Genomic DNA, 25035 nt, shown 5'->3' on the forward strand with positions numbered 1-25035 from the left:
AAACCCGTCGTTGGACGCTGACCCTCACCCCACCTCCCCACCCCCGCCCCTCGGCTCCTGCGCCCCCGCTTGCTCGGGCGCACGGAGGGAGAGAGCGCGGAGGAGAGAGGCCGTGGGGCGGCGGGGTGGGCTGCTTGGGCGAGGGGAGGTGGCGACGAAGAGGTGGGGCAGGGGAGGGCCTTGGAGGCGGGAGGAGGGGCGCGCGGGGCGAGGGCGCGGCGGGAGCTGGGCGCCTGGCTGTTGCGTGGACCCGCTTGGGGACGCGATGCCGCCGCCGCCGCCTCGCCTGCCGGGGCTGCGCCGCGGGGGCTGAGCCGCCGCCCGAGCCGGGAGCCGAGCGGCCGCCGGGCGTGCCCGCGGCGCGGGAGGATGGGCTGCGGCGGGAGCCGGGCGGATGCCATCGAGCCCCGCTACTACGAGAGCTGGACCCGGGAGACCGAGTCCACCTGGCTCACCTACACCGACTCCGACGCGCCGCCCAGCAACACCACGCCCGACAGCGGCCCCGAGGCCGTCGGCCTGCACGCGGGTGAGCGAGCCCGGACACCCTGCGGACCCCGGGGCACGGGGGGGGGGCGGGGGGGCGCCAGGGGCAGCGCGGTCCTCCGGGGAATTTCGGGTGTGGGGAGGGAAGGAGGGAAACAGACAGACCGGAGCTGCCTGGTGCTGACAGACTGACAGACCCAGGCCGGGTATTGGGGTCGACCCGGGACTCCCACCGAGGCGAGCTACCTTCCCCCACCCCCACCGCGTGCGCCCTGGGAAGCCCAGCGCTTTGCCGCGGCCAGGACGAGCTCATTGGCCGGGGTCGAATGGAAGGCAGCCACCTGACGCGCACACCTTGCCAGCCCACGGCCCTGGCGCGCCCGGGTTCGCCTCTGACCCGCTTTGGTTTACGTGCCCCGTCAGGCCACCTGCTCCCAGCCGTGTCACTTCTGCCTCCACTGGCAAACTGGCCCCTCTCTCCTTGGACTTATAGGCACGGCTCCTGACCCACATTGTCTGGGTGGAGTCTTCCTGGTGGTTTTGTTTTTTTTCTCTACCAAGCAGGTGTCGCCTCTCTAGCTCTGAAAACCAGAATCCTGGTTCAGGGCTATTAAACGCCGGGCTGGCCTCATCACTGGTTCTCTGCTCAAGCTTACTTTTCAAGCTGTTTCATAGTGAAGGGCTTCCCTCCCTACCCCTTGGTTCCTCAATGCTTTATATGAGGCAAGGCATAAAAGTGGATTAAGACTATAAAAATTAAATACTCTCACCTAGGTCACTCCTGCTCTAGGAGGAATCTGATAGAAGGATATGCAAAGAACTTCCTGGTCCAGTCGCAAAATCGGGTTTTATTATTATTATTATTATTATTTAGTAGACACATAATTGTAGGGTAGAGATGAAAATAGACTAACTGTTGCCCCAGACTGGTCACAGACAGGCACTAATCATAAATCTGTTGGTGACGTTAAAAGGCAAAATCCAACTACATGTTACATGGATGCTGTCAAAAACCAGATCTGTATTTGGGTTAAAATGTTTATCCCTTTCCTGACACGTTTGTTATTGGCACTTTTGAATAATGAAATCTAAAATAGAAAATGAAGTTAATTTGAAGTATAATGTATAGTATAGGAGGAGGAAGGAAAAATGAACTACTTTTAAGAGATTAATAATTCTAAATCCATACCTTCTAAATAAGAGCTGTCACCTTAATCTTGAGAATTGATTTCTCCGTTATTTAGGATCAAAGCTGACTCCTTTTTCACATGAACTTTGTGATTTCCTCCTTTTTAAAAGCTAGAACTGTCAGTGAAAACTGTGCAAGGCATAACACTACGTTTGTCCCTAATTTTTCTGACTCACGGTAGCAAACAGAATGGATATTCTGTGCTGCTGATGCTTTCAGCAAGTGTCCAAATGATGTGTTGGCCGAATTCAATGTCAGAATGAGGATAAAATGTGAGCCCTCAAAAGGGACTTGGTGTTAGATGTAATAGCCATTCCGAGGGAGGTGTGGTACTTCTCAGCAGAGTCAAAGGCCAGAGCTGCACTCCAAGAAAATAAGGTTAAAAAGATCTAGAGTGAAAAAGAACAAAGTACAGCATCAGGAAATGGTTGCCTTGGTGACTGGGAATATATGGTGTGCATGTGTGTATGTGTGTACATATTTATGGATATTAGAGGGTTATTATGGTATGGCTAAATATGTACATTTTATTTATTTCCAATGCTTATTCATTTGTTACTCTGCCATCCTGAGTCATATCCCATCATGCATCGTGAGAGCTGGCTTCTGCAACAGGTGGGACCTGGGACAGGCTTGCTCACTTGTTACGCCCTGCCAAACGTGGGGCAGCCACGCCAGGCAAGTAGTCCCGAAGACCTGCAACATTCACAGGAGGGCTCAGTTCAGTCCTAGGGACAGCAGTCTAAAATTGGCAAGCCTCTTAGTTGGGCAAGATCATCTCAATTCCCTAGAAATTTCCATCAGCCTCGAGGGAGAGGGACATTTCTGAAAATCAAGATGGAATCAAGGCTTTGCTGAGGGTGCAGTGGCATTCCTTAGGGCGTTTAGAAAAGTGGCTTCGTTCCTAAGGATTTTTTAGACTGAGAACTTGACATCTTTAGTCTTAGTGGTCATTTGAGAAAAGTACAAATCTCCCAGGTTTCAGCCACCCCGGGAAATTAGCCAGGGTTCTTTATTCTTTTCTTCCTTCCTGCCCTCCCTGTCTCACCCATCCCTGCCTGTCCTCCACCCGCGAACTCAGTCCCAGGCTTCTGGGGGGCACCTTCTGGCTCACAGTGACTGGGTTATGACAAGAAGCTGGAATGCCATTTTTTCCTGGTTCCATCAAACTTTTCTGATGGGGGACAAAAGGAAAGGCTGGATTCAGGAGAGTCCAGATTGTAAAGCCACAAAAATGGCTTTATTACTAGAATTCGAGAGCTAGAGAGGGTCTTCAGAGGTCACTTATTCAAGGCAGATGGGTCTCAGTTAAATTGCCTGGTCTGGACATTCTCGCAACCTCTTCGTAGCTCTTACTCCCCGTTCCCTTTATCTTCAAGGCTCCTTTCTGGGCCCCTGGTCACTCTCCTTTAGTGTCAAATCAAAGCTGCTTTGCTTCTGGCCACCTCGTCCTCAGAAGCTATGAGGACAGGGAGTGGGCTCATCATCTCTGTGTCTTCTGTGCTGGCATTGTGGGGAGCACATGTGACCCCTGGCTGGGATGTTTGAAGGTTTTCTGTAGAAATTGGCACTCTATCTAAGCTTACCCTTCATACCTGTCATCTCTTCCTAGAGTCCCACTCTCTTTTCTCTTCCCAGAAGCCCTTGCTATTGAAGTTTTTCCACATGTATCTGTTTAACCTAGATTCTCCCAAGTCCACTTATGATCCCACAGCTTCTCTTTATATAGTCCCCTCCATTTTACCCTCCTCCACTGAAATACCAAGCCTAGCTCAAAGGTTCTATTTGTTCTGTAGTGCCCCACAATGCCATATCCATGTCTACCAAAACCCCCCACTTAAGTATATCTGCTTGTAAATTTCACTTCAGTTTCGCTTAGTTCACTCTAGATGGAGGGCATGTCACCTGACGGGTGTTCAGTAAGTGTTGGTAGAATGGGGGCGTGTTTACCTGCCACAAAGGAAAGAGCTTCTTGCCTCCTCCTTACTCAGAAAGTGATTCTGATTCTCTGGTTCTCATTTTCGGAGATCATTTCCACTAGCTAGCAGAATTCAATTAAGTTTTTAGATTTGGATATTGCCTAGGCTGGAAGTAAAGACTTAACCGTATCTGATATCCAACACTTTCCTTTGTCACCAAAACCCGTCTCTCTGTTACAGGAGGAAATTAAATTGATATGGCATGATTTAGTCCTCATAAAATCAGTTTGCTGGATTGATTTTTACTTTTCTTCTCTGATGGGGGTCTCCCAAAGACAAACGGAGCCTGAGGCCACTGTGCCCAGCCTACTTCAGTCATTCCACACATTAATAGCTCCCTAGCTGCACTTCGATTCGATCACAAGTCCTTTCAATTACATCCTCAAACATCCCCTTTTGTACTGTCATTTTTCTCTAATTTCTCTAGAGAATGAAATTTCTCTAAAGTGCTTCTACTTTACAGTTTTAAATTGCTATAATAATTGCTTTAGTGAATGCCACCTGGAAGATTGTACAACTAGAGACTCACAGCAAAGTGATTTACCTGAATAAATGGAAATATGTCAAATTAAATGGCGAGCACTTAATATCACCTTTAGGTAACATGTATCGATTACTTACCAATGGCCAGGCGCTGTATCGGTGGCACTATATGTAAGTCACCTCGTTCAATCCTCACAGCCAGGACAAGCTAGGAACTATTACTAACCTCTCTTTGCAAGTGAGGGCTGAAACTGTGCAGTAACTTGTCCCAGTCCAGGACATCCAAAGCCTACTCTCCTAAATACTGCCTTCCTGATTATTGGGAGATTAAGTATGGAATTCTTGATTTTACAGTTGATGAGACTTGGAGTCTAGTCTGCTCTCTTGATAGCCTAGTCTGGTCTAGGACAGCACAGTTTTTTTTCTGCAGCATCCTTGAGGATGGGATGTCTCTTCCCTAGGGAAACAGCCCTCCCACAGCCTTGTGGAACAGTTCCCCTTGTGATAAATTCTTCCTGCTGCCTTGTAATTTCTACCTGGTAAACTCCAGGCCCTTGGGGTCTGGTCTGCATGGACAGCTCTTTCAGTATTTCAAGATGGCTGTTGCATCTCTTCTTATCGTTGGTCCTCCAGGTTAAACACATGCAATTCCTTCTCAGACCTCTATGGGCTTATCCATACTCTTCCGAACATACTATTTGGTTTGTCAAAGTCCTCTTGATACAAGGGAACCCATGGTTAGCTCCAAACTACTAATGCCAGCTGAGCAGCATAAGGCAACATAAGAAATACATGATGTGGGCGCTGAACCTCTCCTGGTGCAGGAAAAGTCAGATTAGGGTTTGTTTTCCTGTTGCTGTCACTATATTAACTTGTGACTCACATTAAGCTTATGATTTGTTAAAACCCTTAGCTCTTTCTTTTTAGTCAAATTTAGGGACATTGTCTGTGTTTTTACTACTGGATACCCAGCACCTGGAAGAGTGACTGAATATAAGTGGCACTCAAGTGTTTCTTGAATGAATTTCCCCCCTGTGAAACCTGCATTTTTACTATTGATTTCAGTAACCTAAATTTGTGTATTTATTCTCATTAAAATTAATTTTGTTTCCCTATGTTGGAGACTAAAGATAAAATACATTTATTTGCTCTTTTGTTCATTCAATATGCTTTGGGCATAAAGATGAATAAGATATGTTCCTTGACCTCAAAAAGTTAATAGTGTAGGGGAGACACACAAAGGCGGACGCGCGGGGACAGCATGGGGGAAGGCTGCAGGAGGGGAGCAGGGGCCCGAGCAGTTCGTTCTGCGTGGCGGGGAGCTAGTGTGTGTGCAGACCTCTGCAGGAGCCCAGCGGAGGAAGCAGCACAGTCCCCGCGGCCTTCCACAGCCCTGAGAGGTGAAGGTAGGTTATCTGGACTCCTTCCCTGAGATGAGAGTACCTGCGGAGAGCCCACCTGGGGCTTCCTGGTGGCCAAGCCTCCTCCTTCCCCCCAGCATGTTCTACATTAGCTATTATACTTGTTATGTTTTCAAATAATTACTGAATCATGCCTGTCCCTCGAGGACAAGCTCTGCTGCCTAGGTAAGGGGCCTTTTTGCTCACCATTGTATCCCGGTGCCCAGTGCTGTGCCAGCTATAGGACCTCAAGTGATCTCTCTTGAATGAATAAATCCCCTAGAACTTCCATCTATCTATTTCTTCTTCCTGTAGTTCCCAGAGATGATGTTTTCTTTCCTCAAAAGTTCCATCTCTCTCTCCTTTTTGAGTTCTTATCTACCTGATTGGTTGCATGGTAAAAAACATCTGCTTCTCTATGGCTCCCTTTGCCAAACACAAGCCTCTTTGTTATACGGGTTGTTTTCACTACTGAAAACAGGCGGTAACAAACCTAGGCAGTTCGTAAAGGTTTAGGAAGTCTCCTGTTTCTATGGCCCTTGTCTCCGAGGAAGACAAGGTTCACATCCTGCCACAGGCTCTTCAGACACTTTGTCCAGCCCAGTGATATAGCACTCGTCACATTGCATTGCTGAGTCTGGTGCATGCCTCCAGCTCTCTAGTCTGTGAACTCTCTGCACCATTGACACTTGCATGTCTGGCATTCATCACACATTTTTTGAATGACGATATAAATGAAGAAGGAGATGAATGACCCAGCTATGCAAATGAAGTTGTGTGTGTGTCTTATGCCCTCTTTCCAGAATCTTGTCTTACGTGATTTTGTCTTAGACATCAGTCCACTGAATTGTGTCTTCGTTGGACAGTAGGTAAATCTATTCTGACTCTAATCGAGGTTAATTTAATGCTCCAAGCTGGAGCCTCAGTGGGAGGAAGGTAGTCTCTCTCAATTGGCAATCAGTCTCTTCCTGGCTCATCCTGCGCTCAGCAGTCCATCAGGCTTGGACCCCTGGAGGTCCTGCCTTCGCCTTGGGATCTGTGCACCTGTGACCCACAGCACCTTCCTAATGAGGGGGCCATCCTGTCCTTTCGTGAAGTTGGGTGTCCGAACCTGTTGTCTCTGGCCAGCGGTGCCTGGGCTTTCAACCAGGAGCTTTTCCATGTAAAGTCATGGCCTCTAGCCACTCTCAGAAGACCATTTGGCTTCTGTTGCAAAATCTTATTCCAGTCAGGATTCCCACAGAGGTTCTCTGGTGGGTCTGAGTGCCACTTTGCTTCCATATGTAGAGGAGACTAGATGGTATACCATGAGCTAAATCGTCATCTAGCCCATTTCAGTTTAGCTACTAGCAGCTTTCACTTCCTCATATGCTCTCCTCCCACTCCCTCTCCCTCACTCTGTTTTAGAAAAGATCCAAAATTAGACCAGCAAGAAACCAAGCAGCACTCAGAGAGTTAGAGAACTCAGGTTTATTATGCCAGGGGTCCCAGAGGAGGTAGCACTCTGAAGATATGGGCCCAGAGCTTAGTTGCTGCATTCCTTATATGGACCTTTTATGGCACAAGCTGATTGGTTAATTTGTCCTCAGACCATTACAAAGTGGGCGGAAGTTGCTATGTTGCAGGTAGTTACATTGCGTTACAAAGGGCTGGAGTTGCTATGGGTTACTGGCAGTTACAAAGTATTACAAAGCCTGGGAGTTCCTCAGGGGTACAAAAGGTTATGTTTGTTGCTCATCAGATAAAAGGGAAGATGAGTCTTTAGTCAATATTGAGTACAGCTCATGCAGCAAGCACACTTACAAAAGCAGAACCGAGAGCTGATTAGCCTTTTGAATGAAAATTCCTCTTCAACCCAACCACCTCTATCTCTCCAGAGATAAAGCTATTTTAGAATGTGGTTATGGGCTGAACTGTGCCCTCCTCCCAAAATGATACATTGAAGTCCACTCCCCGCCCCCCCCCCCTGGCCAGTACATTAGAATGTGACCTTATTGGAGATGGGGTCTCTATAGAGATACTCAAGTTGAAATGAGGTCACTAGGGTGGGCCCTAATCCACTGACTGGTATTCTTATAAAAAGGGGAAATTTGGACACAGACATGCACAGGGAGAACGCCACGTGAAGATAAACGCAGAGATCAGGGTGATACTTCTACAGGTCAAGGAAGGCCTGCGATTGCCAGGAAGCCACCAGAAGCCAGGAGAGAGGCATGGAACAGATTCTCCTTCCGCTCCCAGAAGGAACCAACCCTGCCTTGGTCTTGGACTTTTAGCCTCCAGACCCGAGAGATAGTAAATTTCTGTTGTTAAGTACCTTGTGTTTATGGTACTTAGTTTCAGCAGCCCTGGAAAACTAACAAATGTGTTTATAAGCACACTGTGAACATTTCAAAATAATTTCAAAATAATGAGAGCGGATTTCTGTTGTCCCTACCTCCCACTTCCCCTCTGAGATTACTTCTATTTCCTCCTCATTTAAATTCAAATAGCATTTATTGAGCATCTACTATATGTGATAATTTTTTTTTTTTGGACATTAGTTTATATAACTCTCTAAAATGACCTCATAAACCACAATTACCACCATTTTCCAGATGAAGAAAGTTCAGTGAGATTAAGAAATAGAGTGAGGTCGCCTGGCTAGGAGGCAGAAGAGCCTGGATCAGCATTCAGGTCTCTCATTTCTAAATCCAGGGCAGTGTCCATTTCACCAATTGCTAAGTACAAATTTAGTGTCCTCCTCCACCCCGTCTGCCTTTGGCTTCCTTGAAAATCTGAACCACTGGGATTGGGGCCTCCTGCCAGCATTGACAAGGCTGAGGACACTTGCAGTCCCGTGGCTAACGCTGCCCCTCCTGGCGCTGAGAGCCTGGTGCAGAAAGCCCGAAGGGCTGCAGGGGCTGCTCACAACATCACCTGTATCCTGGTCACCTGATGGGCGCATTAGCGGTGAACAGTCTGTGGGCAGAATAACATTTGTTTCTGGTTTCAAATGCAATGCATATTCCTTATAGAAAATTTAGAAGGATAGAGAAGTATGTAGAAGGAAACAAATGCTTTTGTCAGCATTTAGGTTCCATCCTTCAGGTCCTATGTCGAGGTGTGTAGGGTGCATGGTGGATCTTCAATGGGAGTCATGTTTAAAGTTAGAGGAGTATGGGAGAATCTCTTAAATTGCTTGGAAGCTCAAAGGCAAAGAAAGAAACTTTTTTGATTCTCTTTGTGTTTAGAAAAATATCTGGAGGTTGTGGGAGCTGAAGTCCAGTTTTAATGTGTGTGTGTGTGGGGGGGTGTTGGGTGTATATAAGCGCATGTGTGTGTGCATGTGTGCGCATGCACGAGTGTGTGCAAGTCGGTTGGCTGCCCAGTATTCTGGTTGGTGCAGCCCCATATGCTTCCAGCTCTGGGTCTCTGTGTCATACGGGATAGGTACAAAGTGTCTGCTACATCTTGCCACGTGGCTTCTGTGTGATGAAGCAAAGCCAGAAACCTGGGTAGATTTTTCTTAATTTAGCTCCATCTGGTTTTCAAGTGGTGCCAGTTTCTCCCAGATTTGAGGGTTGGGTTGTCTGTTAGTCTTTGTTTGGGAGGTTGAGTGTCTTGGTCTTCTTCTGTCTTTGTAGGCATTTTAGTGGTCAGTAGGGCAAGGCCAAGTCAGCAGCTGCTAGCCAGACGCCCCTCTGCCCAAAGTCCAGCCCACAGCCTCTTGACCTTCTCTTCCAGCCTCTGTACCATCCTTTGGTATAGCCACACCCACAGGACCTCCCAGCCAGATTTGGGCTGTTTACAACTTGATACACCTCCTCCCCTCCAGTGAGCCAGCGTCTCATAAGCATCATGACCTCCAGTCTCTGGACCTTTCTCTTCTGTTTTCAGCATCATCTTCCTTGTTATTTTGCTCGAAGATAGTATAGTTTAGTGGTTAAGGAATTAAACTTTAACAACGGACATTGACCAGCTGTGCGATCTTGAGCAAGTTTCTTAGCTTTTCTGGGTTTCAGTTTCCATAAGGTAGAATGGGAATCACTGAAGAATTAATGCCTCACCAGTGTGAAGGCTGTTCCAGTACTGCCCATCCCAGCGCTCGGGATCCCCTCGTCCCCTCAGTCTTACACTGGGCTCATCGTGTGGATCACAGACTGGGGTCACCCTTCCCCCCTGCTCCTTACATCCCCGTTTCTGAGCTGCCTACCCTTGCGGGAGGAAGTCGGGACATAGGTGATTGCACCCCATAGCTATTCAGGCTCTAGGACCTCAATGTTCTTCCCACCTCTTGGCACTTCTGTGAATTCCTTACTAACATGCTGTGCCAGTTCCCATGGAATGGCTCCCAACACTGTCCTGTTCTTTCCTTCCGAATACTAAGAAACCAAAAGACTTGCTATGAATCCACCCATCTTTCTCTTTAATGACCTTATCATTGTACATCCTTCTTGTCACCTGAGCATTTTTAAGACAACTTTTACTGTCCTCTCCTCAAATCTGCCTGTTTGGATTCTACGTGCCCTTGTGACCACAGCTGAGGCCATCACAGGCAGGTCCTTTAGGACGAAGGTGTCCTCTGCACCTCCATTGGCCCTACCTGAGCCCCAGCCACTGTCATGTTTTACTTAAACCTCTGGATTAGTCTGCTTCCGTTCTTGCCTTTGGTAAGTCATTCATCATGTCACAGAGAGAAAAGCTTTTAAAAGCATATATCAGGTCCTGTCAGTCTTTCGTTTAATACCTTATGGTAGCTTTCCATTATGTTATGCATGGAATAAAATTCCAGCCCCTTTCCCTGCCTGCAGGACCCAGTCCCGGCTGCTTCTCCACCTTTATCCTGCTCCTTGCCTCCGCTCCGCCTCCCCACCCCTCCCACCCCGCCCCTTCCCCTCTCCCCCTCCCCCGCTTCCTCTTCCCATCCCCCTCCCCCTCCCCCTCTCCTTCTCCCTTTTCCTCTCCAGGTTCCGGTCTTGCTGGCTTCCTCTTTGCTCCTTGAACGTCCCCACCACTTTCCTGTCACCAGGATTTTGCACTTGCTGGAATGTGTTCTCCCTCCTCCCTTCAGCTTTCCTCCTTGGGGAGACCAGCCTTCCTGAGTTAGTAGCTAGCTATTTCCTTCCTTACACCACAGCCCGTCATTATCTTGTTCATTTATTGTTCATTTCTTTACTCAGCATGGTGCCCCATGGCACAGAGCAGATACTCGAGGGACATTTGTTGAATGAAGGGAACCCTCCTCACCTTTCGTGTCAGGTAGGAATCGTAGGAGTTGTGTTTGGCAGCATGAACAGAAATGTGGCTTAGCGAGTAGAGGATTTATTTTTGCACTTAACGAAAAGTCTGGAGGTAGGGACAGCTGCACTGCTCTAGGACGCCGTTAAGGACCTGGGCTCTTTGAGCTTATTGCTTTGCCATCCTTCATATGTGGATTTCATCCTTATAGTTATAAGATGCTGCAGCATCTTAGCGCAAATAGGAAGAAGGGGAAATATAGAAAGGAGTATCCACCTATTTTTTTTTTTTTTCAGTCTGCGGAACAGTAGCTTTTCCAAAACCCAGTAAGCTTTGCTTGAGTGTCCTTGGCCAGGACTGTTACTGGCTATCTGGCTGCTAGAGTCTAGGAAATTGAGACTTTTAACTGGACACATGCCACCCTAAAAGTATTGGATCCCTTTGGTAAAGAAAAGACCAGATCTTGGGTAGGCTGCCGGCAGGGTGACTGCACCTTTCATCCTAAGGCTATGTCAGAGAGGAGAGATTAGCAGGAGCAAGGGAGAAAGGAGAAAAGGAAGTAGGTAAATGAGGAGGGAGGAGAGATGGTCTGGCGGAAACCATGGGGGCATAATTACTAGCATTAAGATCTTATAATAATAATAGTAACCATAATAATAACCACTGTGTTTTTAACATTCCCATGTGTCAAGTTCATAAAGGTGAATATTTGCTGGAAAAAGGTGCTAATATTGAGCTGATTTTACAAATAATGCAATACTACCCTACACATAAGTCTTTTAGATAGACCGTTGACATCAGAGTCTGTGATGTGCACACAAGGTGCGTGGTGGACAGTCCTTTGTTTTCTGCTTCATTTTTCTGCAAAGTTAATGCCACCGGAAACCGATGTGTCAGCTGATATTCTGTGGCACCAGTTTCCAATTAGTGGGAACGTTTGTTGAGGTTTGCTGTGCAAGGTCACGCTGGTGCTCAGTCTGGAGCTTCTCTTGGAGGAGCAGCAGCCAGCCAATTGGCTAATTGAGAGTTGACAGTGTTTCCTATGGAAGCTCAAAAATATCACCCTGCTATTGTTTCTAGGGCTTGTGGACATCAGGGCATGAGGAAACCGAAAAGATTTGTAGAAGATAGCAGTGTGAGAAGCCGGTTGTCATAACAACAAGGCAGGCAGCAGTTACAATGGAAGTGGCAATCGCCTGCATACCCTAAGTAAGAGGGACGATTCAGGGTTAAGCACCTCAATAAACAACAAACCGAGGCCTCATTAAGTTATTACGTCCAAGAATAATCACTTCTCAAGGACAGTCTTCATAGCAGCCAGGCTCAGGTTTGTTTGCTGGGGCGGTATGTGATGCGTGTGCCAAAGCAGATGAACACAGCCACTGCCTCGTGAGCATAGCTCCTGTTATTTGCATGCCCCTCATGTGCCAGGCACTCCATATGTAGTACCTGCTTCTGTTATCCCCATTTCATAGATGGGGCAAGTCGGAGAGGTGAGGAGACTTGCCCAAGTGCATGCAGGGTGTGAGCGGCTGAGTGGGGTTTGGGAGCCAGATCTGGATCTCTCGGAGCCCGTGGTCTTTTCTCTGTCCCAGCCGCTTAACTCCTCCTAGTTCCCGCCCTCATTGCCTGTCACCTAGACATATGCAACAGCTTTCTGCCTGGCCCCCCACCCCCCAGTCACTGCCGCTCCAATGCCTTTCGCACCATTGCCAGATGAAGATGCCTGAAGCTGAGCTGGAGCATTATCGTGGTGTTCTCCTGCTCAGAGCCTTTCATGATTTCCCTCTGCCTGCTGAGTACAAATGTCTTAGCCTGGCATTTAAGGCTTTCTACCCAGCCTCATCTTCCACTAGCTGCCCGCAAGTCCTTTCCACTCAGCCTCGCTCAGGGGCTGCCTTTTGTCTGAAGCGCCTTATTCCTCTCCCCTCCCCTGGACCTCTGAGAGCCCTACAGCTCCTGCGCACCTGCCGCAGTCACCTGTTCCCTTCTAGCACTCGCCTTCTAGGACACTTATTTTGCTTTGAATTTTCTTATTTAGTGGCCATGATGTATCTCTGCTGTCACACTGTGATAGCTTAAAGACAGTGTCAGGAAAGACTGAGATGGACCCATACTGGAGAGAGCTTTACAGAACACCTGTGAGGGGCGAGGTAGTGGGGAGGGTGAACTGCTGTTGAACTGCAGAGTCCTCAGCTGATCCCCTGAGCAGCTCTGGAGCTGGGATGGCCCTTCGGATATTGCAGTGAGAGGCATTTTCCCCCTGCATCAACCAGGGGTCAGATGCAGGCTGCCTCCAGCAAGGGGCAGTGACCTTGGCTGGGGCCATGTCCTTCCACAGAAGGAAATTCCTAGAGAGGCACTCACCTGTGAGCCTTCAGTGGTCACTTATCCTGGCAGCTGGAGGATCTGGTGTCAGTCCTTCAGGGAGGTTCCACGGGGGATCACAGCAGCCGCTACAGGCAGGGACCTTATTCATCTGTCAGATTCACCTGGGGCAGCAGTCCCCAACCTGTTTGGCACCAGGGACCGGTGCTCCTATGAGAATCTAATGCCTGATGGTCTGAGGTGGAGCTGAGGCAGTGATGCTAGTGCTGGGGAGCAGGTGAGGTGCAAATACAGATGAAGCTTCACCTGCTCACCTGCCACTCACCTCCTGCTGTGCAACCCGGTTCCTAACAGACCATGGACCGGTACCAGTCCGTGGCCCAGGGGTTGAGGATCCCTGACTTGGGGAACCTAAAATAAAGGCTCCATCCTTGGGACTTCTGGTAGTAGCCTGGGTGTTGGGCCAGAAACTTGTATGTTTAACAGGTTCTCTAGGTCAGTGCAGAGTGGAATTCTGGCTTGGGACCCGAGACTGCTTTCCTAACAAGCTCCCGAGTGGTGCTGATGCTGCTGGCCAGGCTTGCAGAGGTTGGCAAACCTTTCTGTAAAGGGCCAGATGGTAAACACCTTAGGCTTTGTGGGCCACATGCTCTCTGCCGCAACTACTCAGCTTTGCTGTTTTTAGCACCATAGACGATACATCAGTGAATGAGTGTGGCCCACCCTGTGGTAGGTGATGCTGAGGCACAGCCAGCTTTAAGAGCTACTGTTCTTAACTGCAAGCGCAGTGTGGAAGAGAGGAAAGAACCAGACTTGAAGTTACTAGTCTCAGCCCTCAAACGCACCTCAAATAGCTCAGCAGGCAGTGAGCCCTTAAACAGTGTGTGTGGAATGAACAAATAAATGGGATTAAGTGCATTTCTCACCTCGAAGGCAATTTTTAAAAGTTGTGAGACTATTTCTGATAACATTAGAATATTTTATTATGCAAACCATGCTCTCGAGCTGCGTGGGATTTGGGAAGTATCATGGCACCACCCAGAGTAAGGCAGGGGGTTCCTGGTTCTTGCAAGATCTCGCTCTGCCTTGGGCTCCCAGGAAGATTGGGATCCTCTGTCCCTCCACCTCAGGTCACTGTTGATTCAGAGGCACCAGGGCAGCTGCCAGTGGCCCAAGTTCCTATTCCCAGCTGGGCCTCCACATTTCTTCTAAGGATGTGGAGCCGCTGCCAGGAGGTGTGAGAAATAATCATCTCCCCTGTACCCTTCTGAGCTTCACTCACCTTTCCTTAACCCACAGTTACTGCCACAGGCTGTGGAGTTGGGAGCGTTTAAAGAGTCACTGTATGTCTGGTCAGTTGTGGGTTGTGGGCGGCCGATGAATACCCTGTTACGACATTCACTTTTCTGAATCAGGTATTCCTATGTAGAGACAGGCCTCAGAAAACATCCAGTGAACTTAGATAAAAAGGCATCATTTAAAGAGAGTTAAAAAAAAAAAAAGTTTACAGAGGGAACCAGGGAGAGTGTGCCCTTTTCTTTTGTTCTTTTGTATGTGTATTCAAAATGCAAATACTGACTACAGTATTCTTAGAAGCCCAAAGTCTCATAGCCATAAAAAATCAGTGGGAAATATAACAAAAAGTTATAAGAGAAGGTGATTTAAACACATTCTCACACACACACACACACACACACACATACACTTAGATACCTATACACACACTAGACACCGTCTTCAACTGAGCATTGTCTCTTCCCAGCAGACGCCTTGAGTTGCAATTGCTCAAAACAATTCTGGAACTCCTTAATTGTAGCCTCAGGCATTTTTAAACATAACATTTCAAACACATATCAATTTAAAACTTTAAAACTACACAAACACATATTTCAGACATATATATAAGCTGGGAGAAGAGTGTCACGAACGCCCACGGAGCAGCCGTCTAGCTTCGACGATTGTCCACACGCAGATCCTGCCTCATCTCTACCTCCCTTCCCCTCCACCGATTGGATTATTTTGAAGCAAATTTCAGAAGTCGTGTAACTTGATCCATAAATATTTTAGTATGGATCTCTAAAAGATAAGGACTCTTTTAAACAAGATATAAGATTAAACCCTATGAAATTATCATTTTCATCGGTTGAAATGGTTATATCAGTAATTCTATGTTTCAGCCTAACGTGTAACCACAATACTGTTATCACACCTTAAAATTAATGAAAATTCCTCTAATACAGCCAAAATTCAGTCATTATTCATATTTCACCAATGGTACAACACATGTGTTTCATATAATTGGTTTGTTTGAATTGGGTTAAAACAGTGTCCGTACATTGTATTTTTTGATATTTATCTGGTTATCTCCCATTTTTGTGACGTTAAGATTGTCTGAGACAACCCAATCCACCCATTGTAAAGTTCTTCGTCAGCTTTCAGTCACTGATAATCATTGTCTACGTGAATCATTTCATTAGGAATTGCAAAATAGTGTTATTCTAACATTTCTTCAACATTAATTAGCTGGAATTCTTTTATAAAGAATAACTTTTCCTTATTGCCCATTTGGTTTCCCCGAAAGGCGGAGTAAATGTCCAGTTCTTTTCCATTAATTATCAGTTCTCAGTTTGTTCCCTGGTTTCCTCCAAAGGTAGAAATATCATTACGAATTCATGGATTTTTAACATATCTGGTGACTTTTAATTCATCGCACTTATTATAATTTTGTGTGTGTTCATGCTCATATTGTCCCGTCTTGGGCTGATGAGAGGCCGTCTGTCTCATTCCCGACTCCAGTTTACACAGCTCCAACTTGCTTTCATTTTTATAGGCTTGTACTTTTTCCTGTTGCTAGACTGGAATTAGCCATTTCTCTGAGGAGTCCTGATGCCTTTAATTGAAATAGGATATTTCAGCATTGTTGCTGGATTGATTGTTGTTTATAGACTTTTTCGATGGACAGAGTTAGGAGTTATTTATTTACATATATACTATGTCTTTTTAAAGATATAGTATAATCATATCGATATTATCAATTGGAAATTTTCAATTGTAGCTCTTCCTTAATTTTTTAAATTTCATATTAGTTTTTTTTTTAGATGTTGAAAATCCTGGTTCCTAACGGTATTATAGGTACTCATTTGCTTTGTCTTGTATATCTAACAATATGACTACTGAAAATATTTTAAGATGTTTTGAGGGTTTTTTTTTTTGTCCTGAGCTATATCCCTATAATAGAGATATATAGTTAGATGGCCTTTTTAAAATCACTTGAAATAATTGTTTGCTGTGTGTTTAAGCCATCAACTTGCTAAATAGATTCATTTGTTTGATTTTGTGGCAAAATTGTTGTTGTTGTATTTCACTTTAATTTTGTTTTATATATAAGTAAAAATATTTGCACGGTTCCAATGACAAATCTATAAAACAAGAAGTTTTAAGAAAGCTAACTTTCATCTCTGGCCCCTTTACTCAGTTTCTTTTGTCCTCCTATAGATAACCATTTTATTAGTTTTTGGTTTATCTTTTCATTAAGAAAATAAACCATATATATATTCACATGCTTTCTTTTTTAAAGATAAAAGGTAGCATACTATACCCTCTGTTCTGTACCTTGGCCTTTTCACTTAACGGTATATTCCAAAGATTACTTTGAAGCAATATATAGGTAGATTCCTCATTCTTTTCTATAGCTACATAGTGCTTCATCGTGGGGCTACGTGTAGTTTGTTAAACCAATTGCCTACTAATGGCCATTGGCGGTGTTGTAGACTTGTGCTATACAGATAGTCTTGTTCATGCGTTTTTTGTTTTGTTTTGTTTGTTTGTTTGTTTTCATTTTTACCAATGTATCTTTGGGTAGATTCTTAAAAGTGCATGGATAGGCCAAGGGCTGAATGCAAATGTAATTTTGCCAAATTCCCCGCCACTGGATTTGTACTATTTTACATTCTCACCAGCACTGCTTGAGGGTGCCCGTTGTCCAACAGAGTATATTGTCATAGCTTTGCCAACAGAGTATATTGTCTAAGTTAGGGGGTTTTGTCACTTTAATAGGTAAGACATTATAGCTTAGTTTTAATGTGCATCTCTCTGAGTGGGGTTGCTGTCTTTTCATGAGATTATGGGCAAATTGCCTTTTCCTCTCTACATACAAGCTGTTCCTGTCTCTAGGCCTGTTTTTTTTTACCATATTCAGTTGTTGCGAATTTTCATTCTCTTAGGATGACTGAGATCTTCCGAAGAGCAAAAAGTCCCTAAAGTTGTTTGGTGAATAAAATTGTTGGGTTTTGCTGTCAGATGAAGCGGCAGGGGGCTGGCTGGGCAACCTTCTCTCTTAGGACAGTCCTGGGGTTTCTCCATACGGCCTTTCTGCATAGACTAGTTTGGGCCTCCTCACAGCGTGGTGGCCTCAGCGCAGTCCGCTTGCATAACTGCTCAGAGCTCTAGCGCTTTCCCAGCAAAAAGGGCAGAAGCTATATTGCCTCTCGTGACCTTGCCTCGGAAGTCACACGGTGTCACTTCTCTTGCATTCTGCTGGTTACAAGTGAGTCACAACCCTGTCTAGACTCCAAGAGATGGAGTTATACCCCGCCTCTTAATTGAAGAACAGCAAGGTTCTAGAAGAGCATGGCAGTTTGAAGAACTATGCAGGGTCCAGGATTCCATCCGACAAGTCGGCCTTTGACAGTTTCTTGGAAGCTAGTGAGACACGAGACTCCTGGGTCACAAACAACGGACTGAGGCGCAGCAGGCCTTGTGAGCATTCGCGTGTCTGCATCAGTTCTCCTTCCCCGCAGGTCTCACAGGGGTGATGCAGATGGGTCCAGAGAGACTTGCACACGCAGTAGACTGCGTTGCAGGAGATTTTTCTGCCCACGATTCTACTGAAACTCTTCTCACAAGAACACAGAGTCAGAGCCTTTGTCCTTGACCTCTCTGCAGCGTTCAGCGCCATTGATGGGGCTTGTCCCCTGTGCCCACACCCTCCTCCCCACTTTGGAAGTCGGCCTTTTCCCGCAGTTTCGCCGTCCCCAAATTTCTCTGCACCTCTGATTATGTCTTCTACGCCTCATCTTCCTTTTTCGGCTCCACCCACTAGGTGTGTGACCCTTTACACCCTCCCCTAGCTCTGTCTCCCCATTCAGCCTGTGTTCTGCTGAGGAACTCATCCGCCCCTCCAGTTATCCCCGGTGATGGCTCCATGATGCTCCCTTCTGGTTCGAGATCCACGTTTCCAGTTGCTAGCAAGATATTCGACTGCTGTCAGCCAGGTGCCTCAAATTCAACATAATTGCCCCAAACCCACTTAACCTCTTCTTCCACACCCCTGCCCCACCCTCCCCTCCCCTCACTCTACTGTGTGTTCCCCCTCAGCTTACTGTAGTCACCCTCTGGTTGTGCAGGTGCAAAGCTTTGGAGTTTTTGTTTTTCTCCCATTGTTCTCTTTCTCTCTCCAGACATCTGATGTGGAAGCAAATCCCACTGGCTGTCTTGAACTATCTGTTGTAATGAATAGTTTCCTTCTTTCTAGTCCCCAGACTATTGTCCTCCGTAGTTCAGGCCCTCATTAATGCTCACCTTTGGATAACCTCCCATTGGCCATCCTGGATGTGGGGCATCTTGATGGCTAGGTAGGTGTCCCCTTTTTTCTCATTGTTCCATGCTTGTCTCTCCCCAAGCCTCAAGTTAAATTTTATGTGTTTCTCAAATAGAGAATGCCCTTCTTTCTCTCTTCCTTCCTTTCCACAATTATTCTTCAGCATCCGCTGTAGAGTGGGCACTTTTTCACATATTGTAGCAGTGAACAAGACAGACGAGACTGCTCTTGGAGCTTACATTCGGGTTGGGGGTAAAGGTGAGGCGCAGAGGAATAAACAAGCAAGGTGATTTTAGGTGCGGGTAAGTACCATGAAAACACCAAGATAATGAAATAGAGAGTAACTGGAGTTGAGCATGTCAGGGAGTAACAGATTAGGTGGTCAGGGAAGGCCTCTTTGAGAAGTGATATTTGAGCTGAACTGCGAGTGAAAACGAGGGGTGGCCTTGTGAACATTAGGGGCCAGAGTGCTCCAGGAAGAGCCACCAGCACGTGCAGAGGCCCTGAGCCTGGAATGAACGTGACGTCATTGAGGCATGAAAGGAGGCCGAAGTGGCCGGAGGGCAGGTGCTGCGAGAGGCAAAGCGGTGTGTGGCGGGAGCGTCTCCGTGCAGCAGGATGGGATGTGCAGGGCCCCGTGGGCGACGGGCAGGAGTCGGGCTCTGTTCCAGCAGCGGTGGGAGGAAGGGCGCCCCTGCCCGAACCTCTGAACCTCTCTTTTACTTTCGACCTTTTCGTTCTTCAGGCATTCCTCACACTCCTGCCAGAGAATCTTTCTGGAGCATGGATGTGACCCTGTCACTGTCAGGGCCCAAAGCATTTCATGACCCCCATTTCCTCCTGGACGAATGATGAGACTTTCCGCATGGCATTCCAGCCCATCTCGCCTGAGCCTCTGTCCTTACCATTTCCACACTGTGAGTTCTCACTGTTTCCTAGGCCTGCCCTTTCCTTGCTTCTCTCTGTTTTTAGTCTTGGGGTCCCCGCAGATGGAACATCTTCCCTTCACACTTCCTCCTGGTACAAGTCTAACCCCAAAACCACCCCCTCTGCAAAACCTTCCTAGGTTCTCCTAAGTGGAACTAATCTGTTTCCCGTGTCCCCATTCAGTTTTTTCCCTTTTTGTCATTATTTCCACTGTTAATGGTCAGCCTTGTGTACATGTGCACGGGTCCACCCTTCCATGGGCATGAGGGCTTTTTAGGAGCAGACATCGTATCTTGCTCATTGTCTGTCTCCTGTGAGGCCTTGCATGAACCAGGAGCTCCATTAATGTCTTCTGAGATTGACTGGGTAGGCGCACACCTTCTCGCATTTGCAGAACGTGTTGGGCTTGGCTGTAAAACTGTGGGGTTTCAGGTGTGGCCCCATAAGCACTTAGCTATGAGGTTACGTGCTCCAGTGACCACACCACCATTTCACTGCATGGCCGCATAGCTGCATGGCTGCATAATTATGTGGCTGTTTAGCTGCATGAGTATCTGGAAGCAGAGCTGTCTGACCACAGTTTGCGTGGCTGTGTGGCCAGGTGGCTGCTTTCCCGTGTAACCGTGCAGCTGTGTTGCTTTGACAGAAAGCCTCCCCTTTGCTTTTCTGTGAGTTGTATCCTAATTTCCACCATCATTCTGAGGTTGGCTGTGTTTTCCGTAGAAAAGCTGTTGGCATTTTAGGTGGGGCTACCGCATGCATTGATAAACATTAAGCATTCCTTGACCCTGCCACCAAATGGCAGTGTGGCTCCTTTGCCATCAAGGCAACCCCAGATGCCCCTGTACCTTTCCATAGTCCCCTTCTCTTCACCTGTTAAGACCCCTAGGTCATGAGCACAGGAGCATAAGTGAAGGAAAAGTTACAAAGAAATTCTACTCATCAGAAAAAGCTTCTAGATAAAAGGGACCCAAATAATCATCAAAGACAAGCCCTAAAGTCTTTATGAACTAATCAAGATCTGAGCTAAAGGCCTTGCCTTAAGTCCCATAGCTTGTCAGCAGCAGAACCCAACTTAGAATACATTTTCTCATCCGTGGTCTGCAAAACGGGGATTTATTTGTTTCTATATAACAAATACTTGTACATTTCCCTACTTTGGGCCGGAGGCTGTTGTAATATATAACAAAACTCAGTGAATACTTGTAGCAACCCCGCGAGGTCAGGTTACCCCCAGTTGCAGATGGGGTCACACAGTACTCACTCTCTTTGTGGCACAAATTTTCTTACAATAAAATACACCCCAAAAGGTCGTGATACAGATTGAATGGTGTAACGTATGTTAAGTACTCAGGTCTCAGGAAGGGCTCAACACATTCTAGCTATCACGTATTAGGGCTATGACTATGTACCCTGCCCCACGGTCTTCCCAACCTACTCCTTAATCTAGTTGTACAAGTTCAACTGTGTCTCTCCAGGTGTCCTATGTCTCTCGTCCGAGTAGACCCTCATTGTTTCCTATGAAATGAACACACATTGTGAGTACAGGATGCGGGTCTGTCTCAGGGACAGGAGGTCATCTTTACACAAGGTCCTTTAGGGACCCAGAATTTAAACTTTGGCCACTCCATGTGGTGCTCGAGTCTTTGAATCCACTTGCTTCTGTAACCACAGAAGCACTTGATACTGCCACTCTCTTCTCCTGAAATGCTGCAAGGTTACCCTTTGGTGGTTTTTGTTCCAGAGAGTGGGAGAATGAGACCGAGAGAGAGAAAAAGAAGGCAGAAGCTCAATACTTGTCGTTGAAAGAGCAGCAGAGAGCCCTGCTTTTCCAGATTGCTTTTTTTCATGCTCAGGAATACTTTCTTTGTTGCCAGGGGACCTCCTTAATCAGGGTTTGAAAGGGAGAAGATGTGTGGGTGGAGACCGGGAAGGCTTGACGGCAGATATCCTTTTCGGAATGGGCAAGGACACTGGTTAAGAGGTTCTCCTATAGCCAGCATGTTGGGGACAGGGAGATAGTGATTTACCGTCATCTAGGAAGGCCTGATTTTATTTTTTTTTAAATCTGCAAAGTGCTTACATATATATATTTGAGTATGTCTCTGAGTTGTTGAATTTGTTCAAATCCAATGACCACATTAACCATTAAGCCTGGTAATAATTCGCTTAAAAGAAAATCATACCTATTTAATTTCTATCTTTGCGTATAATGCTAAATACAGCATCTAAACTGGACTAATACTCCACCATGCCAAAAGTGACTTAGCGTGCCACAGTCACAGGACCCATTAGGTTGCTTTCTGCCTAAAAGGACTCTGAAAATACACATCTTATAGGCTAATTCTAATGATTGGTTCCTAAAACAAATCGAGAATCTAACTCCTAAGAGTGGTAACTGGGGTGGAATGTGATCCTTTTGCCTAAATGAGTCACTTAACTCCACAATTATGCCCCAAATGGTGCCATGAACATTTATTTAATTACCTAAATTTTAATTTTATTTAATGCAGGTTTTACTCTTGAGTGATACAGAAATAGATGTTATTGAAGGGCTTGAGACTGAGATAGACCAAATATTGATATTCTCCCAGTCAGGGAAGTGACCTTACTTTTTACCCTAAATGAATGAGTAAATTTATTTATTCAACAGTTAGTTAGAGAGCACCTGCGAAGTGCTAGACATTGTCCTAGGCACTCAGGAGAGATCAGTGACGAGCCCTTGTAGCGCTTACCTTGTAGAGTGGTGCTATCTGTTAGAACTTCCCGTGATGATGGCATGTTCTGTATTGCACTGTTTAATGCAGTGGCTACGGCCATGAATCCCATGAAATGGGGCTGGTGCGGCCCCATTAACATATTCTGTAATTCTTAAATTAACATATTCTTTATGTTAATTTAAATGTACGTAGCTCAGTGTAGCTAGTGGCTGCCATTTTGGACCGCAGAGGTAGAAGACGTGATAAAATAGGAAACTGATTCATATAGTCAATTACAATTGTTGTAAGTGCTGCAGAAGGGAAGCCAGGTACTATGGGAAAATAAAAATGGGAAATGTAACCTAATCTAAGGGTTGGCTAAGACTTTTCTGAGAGTTTGACAATCGTGTTAAAAACCGAAGAGTCCTTGGGATTCATTAAGGTTGGGGTTGGTGCGGGGAACATTTTTAGCAGAAGGAACCACATGTGCAAAGGCCTTGGGGCAGGAAGAACGTGGCACTGTCCGGATGCTAGAAGACAGCCAATGCGATTGGAGCATCGTGAGAGCAGAGTAGGCGGAGCAGGACTGAGGAGTAGGTGTGGGAGGCTGGATCACATAGGCCCCTGTTGGCCTTGTTAAGGGTCTTGGACATTATCTTAATAGTGATGAGAGGCCTTGGGAAGGTTTTGGGCAAGAAAGTACCTTGATTCAAATACATTTTTGAAAAATCGTAAGTACTTTAGTTATACATGCAGAAACTTTAGAGTCAAATAGTTTCTAAAAGTCTTGCTATGAAAATCAACAGTTCCCTGTTATGCTTCCCAGTTTTTCAGTTCCCTGGAAAAAACTACTTTCAATTCTTCAGCCAGTTTTCTTGGTCTTTACTCCCATGTCTCTAAATAATGTGCAAGTCTTACTCCTTCCTGATGTTTCAGTTTAAGGCCTGGTCTACTGATTACCTACAAGGAAGGTGAGGTTTTCGCTCTTTCATTCCCACCTCCCAATATCGTTGTAAGATAATTTGGTTAGATCGATGTTCATTGTTTGTATTATTATGACTTCGTAAACACTAGGCATAGATGAACTACATGATATGCTGTGATAACTTTTCCTTTTGCACAATATTTTTGCTGCACTAAGAACTTTTTTTAGATTTGAACTCATCACTCATTCACATGTAACTGCCCTCTAGTTGCGTAAATCTATTTTCAACATGTTTAAGCACATTAGGAATTCTCTCAGTTGTTTTCTTTTTGAAGAAGTTGCCCTTGGAGTTCTCTGACCTGCTCCAGTCTGGACTGGTAGTTCTTCAGACGAGCTGCACAGCTCTTGGCTTGAATCTGTCTTATCCCCTTGGCCTCTCTCTTGAGTCGATGCTATATTTCCTGAATCCTGTGTCTTCTACTTTCTCGGTTGTTTCTTTTATTTGGGCAAGAACATCCTCAAAGAACTTCCTGTGTGGGACCTAACATTTTCTGAATCTTTGCATTTCAAAAATTTCTTTGTGTTCTCTATTTAATTGATAGTTTGGATATAAAACTTTAAGATAGAAATCGTGTTACTTTAGAGTTTTGAAGGCATTGCTCCTTGTCTTCTAGATTCTAATGTTGCTGTCTAGAAATTTGATGTTATTCTGATTTGTAATCCTTTACATGAAATTCATGCCCCCCATTCCCCCGTGCCTTCCCTTCACCCTCATTCTTCTCTCCTGTGAGCCTTTTTTCATCTGGAACCTAAGAACTTTCAATTAGAGAAACATTTTCTTAAAAGTTATTATTATTTTTCTTAATAGACTGGTCCTCTCATTTTCTCGTCTTTTCTCTCCTATTTTCCATCTCTCGTTTTTTGCTCTACTTTTTGGGAGGTTTCCTCAACATTATCTTCCAACTTTTCCATTGAATTTTTTATTTCTCCTACCTTATTTTTAATTTCTAAGAATTCTCTTTTGCTTCTCAGAATGTTCTTTTTTATAGCATCTCATTCTCATATTTTAGATGCAGTCTGATGATGATTTTAATTAGGTTGCTTCTCCGTACAGTCTTCATTTCCTCATGTTTAATTTTCCCCTGTTTGCTTTGGTGCCTGTCTTTCACATGGAGGCTTTCTTCAATGTCCGGTGGCCCTTGGCTGTTTGCTCATGTATAAGGAGAGGGCGCTAAGTTCAATGGCCTATTCTCCACCAATAAACTTGCCCGTTAGTGAATCCACTGCACACCCCCAGCTTTGGTTCTGCCTCAGCTTTGCTGCAGCCACTTTATCTTGGCACTGTCAGTCCAGGCTTCTCTTAAGTACAAATGTCGGGGCTTCCCTTTAGATCATTTTTTGCTGTCTGTCCTCAGTCTCTCTCTGGACTTCTGCTGTGCTCCTCCTGTTTCTACTCCAAGCTCTGTCCCTGCCCTTGTCTGCTTTTTTTTTTTTTTTTTTTTTTTTTTGCATGGGGCAGTGTATAGTTTCAGCAAACTTTTCTAGACTACATTGAAAATAATTGTCTGATAGTGCTTGGATGATCGATCATGTGGCTTTTTTTTTTTTTTTCTCCCACGTGGAAATTGTATTTGACTAATTAGCTTTTGGCAAGTTCTTCTTTCATTGAATTGGTTTTGGGTGAATTATTTTTTGACAAACAGCATATGAAAAAAAGCATCTCTTGCTTTAGGAAGTCAGTAGAAGATTGTGGGGATTAGGGAGCCTGAATCCTACTCTGGCTCGCTTCCTATTCAGTGA

The 25035-nt window shown here is 45.7% G+C and overlaps 1 protein-coding gene across 3 annotated transcripts in view; it reads left to right on the top strand.

Annotated features, from left to right (window-relative positions):
• The first annotated feature begins 220 nt into the window (after positions 1-220).
• Positions 221-25035, top strand: part of BAALC (BAALC binder of MAP3K1 and KLF4) — an 80283-nt gene continuing 55468 nt past the window's right edge. The window contains exon 1 of one of the 3 annotated variants that reach the window (XM_016147513.2): positions 221-529. In XM_016147513.2, coding sequence (XP_016002999.2) covers positions 370-529 — 160 coding nt within the window. In that variant the 5' untranslated portion in view covers positions 221-369. The remainder of the gene's footprint in view (positions 530-25035) is intronic. The other 2 variants (XM_016147514.2, XM_016147512.2) reach the window with 2 other exon arrangements.

The sequence above is a fragment of the Rousettus aegyptiacus genome, unplaced genomic scaffold (genome assembly GCF_014176215.1).
Source record: "Rousettus aegyptiacus isolate mRouAeg1 unplaced genomic scaffold, mRouAeg1.p scaffold_m13_p_15, whole genome shotgun sequence".
In the NCBI taxonomy this organism is placed as follows: Eukaryota; Metazoa; Chordata; class Mammalia; order Chiroptera; family Pteropodidae; genus Rousettus; species Rousettus aegyptiacus.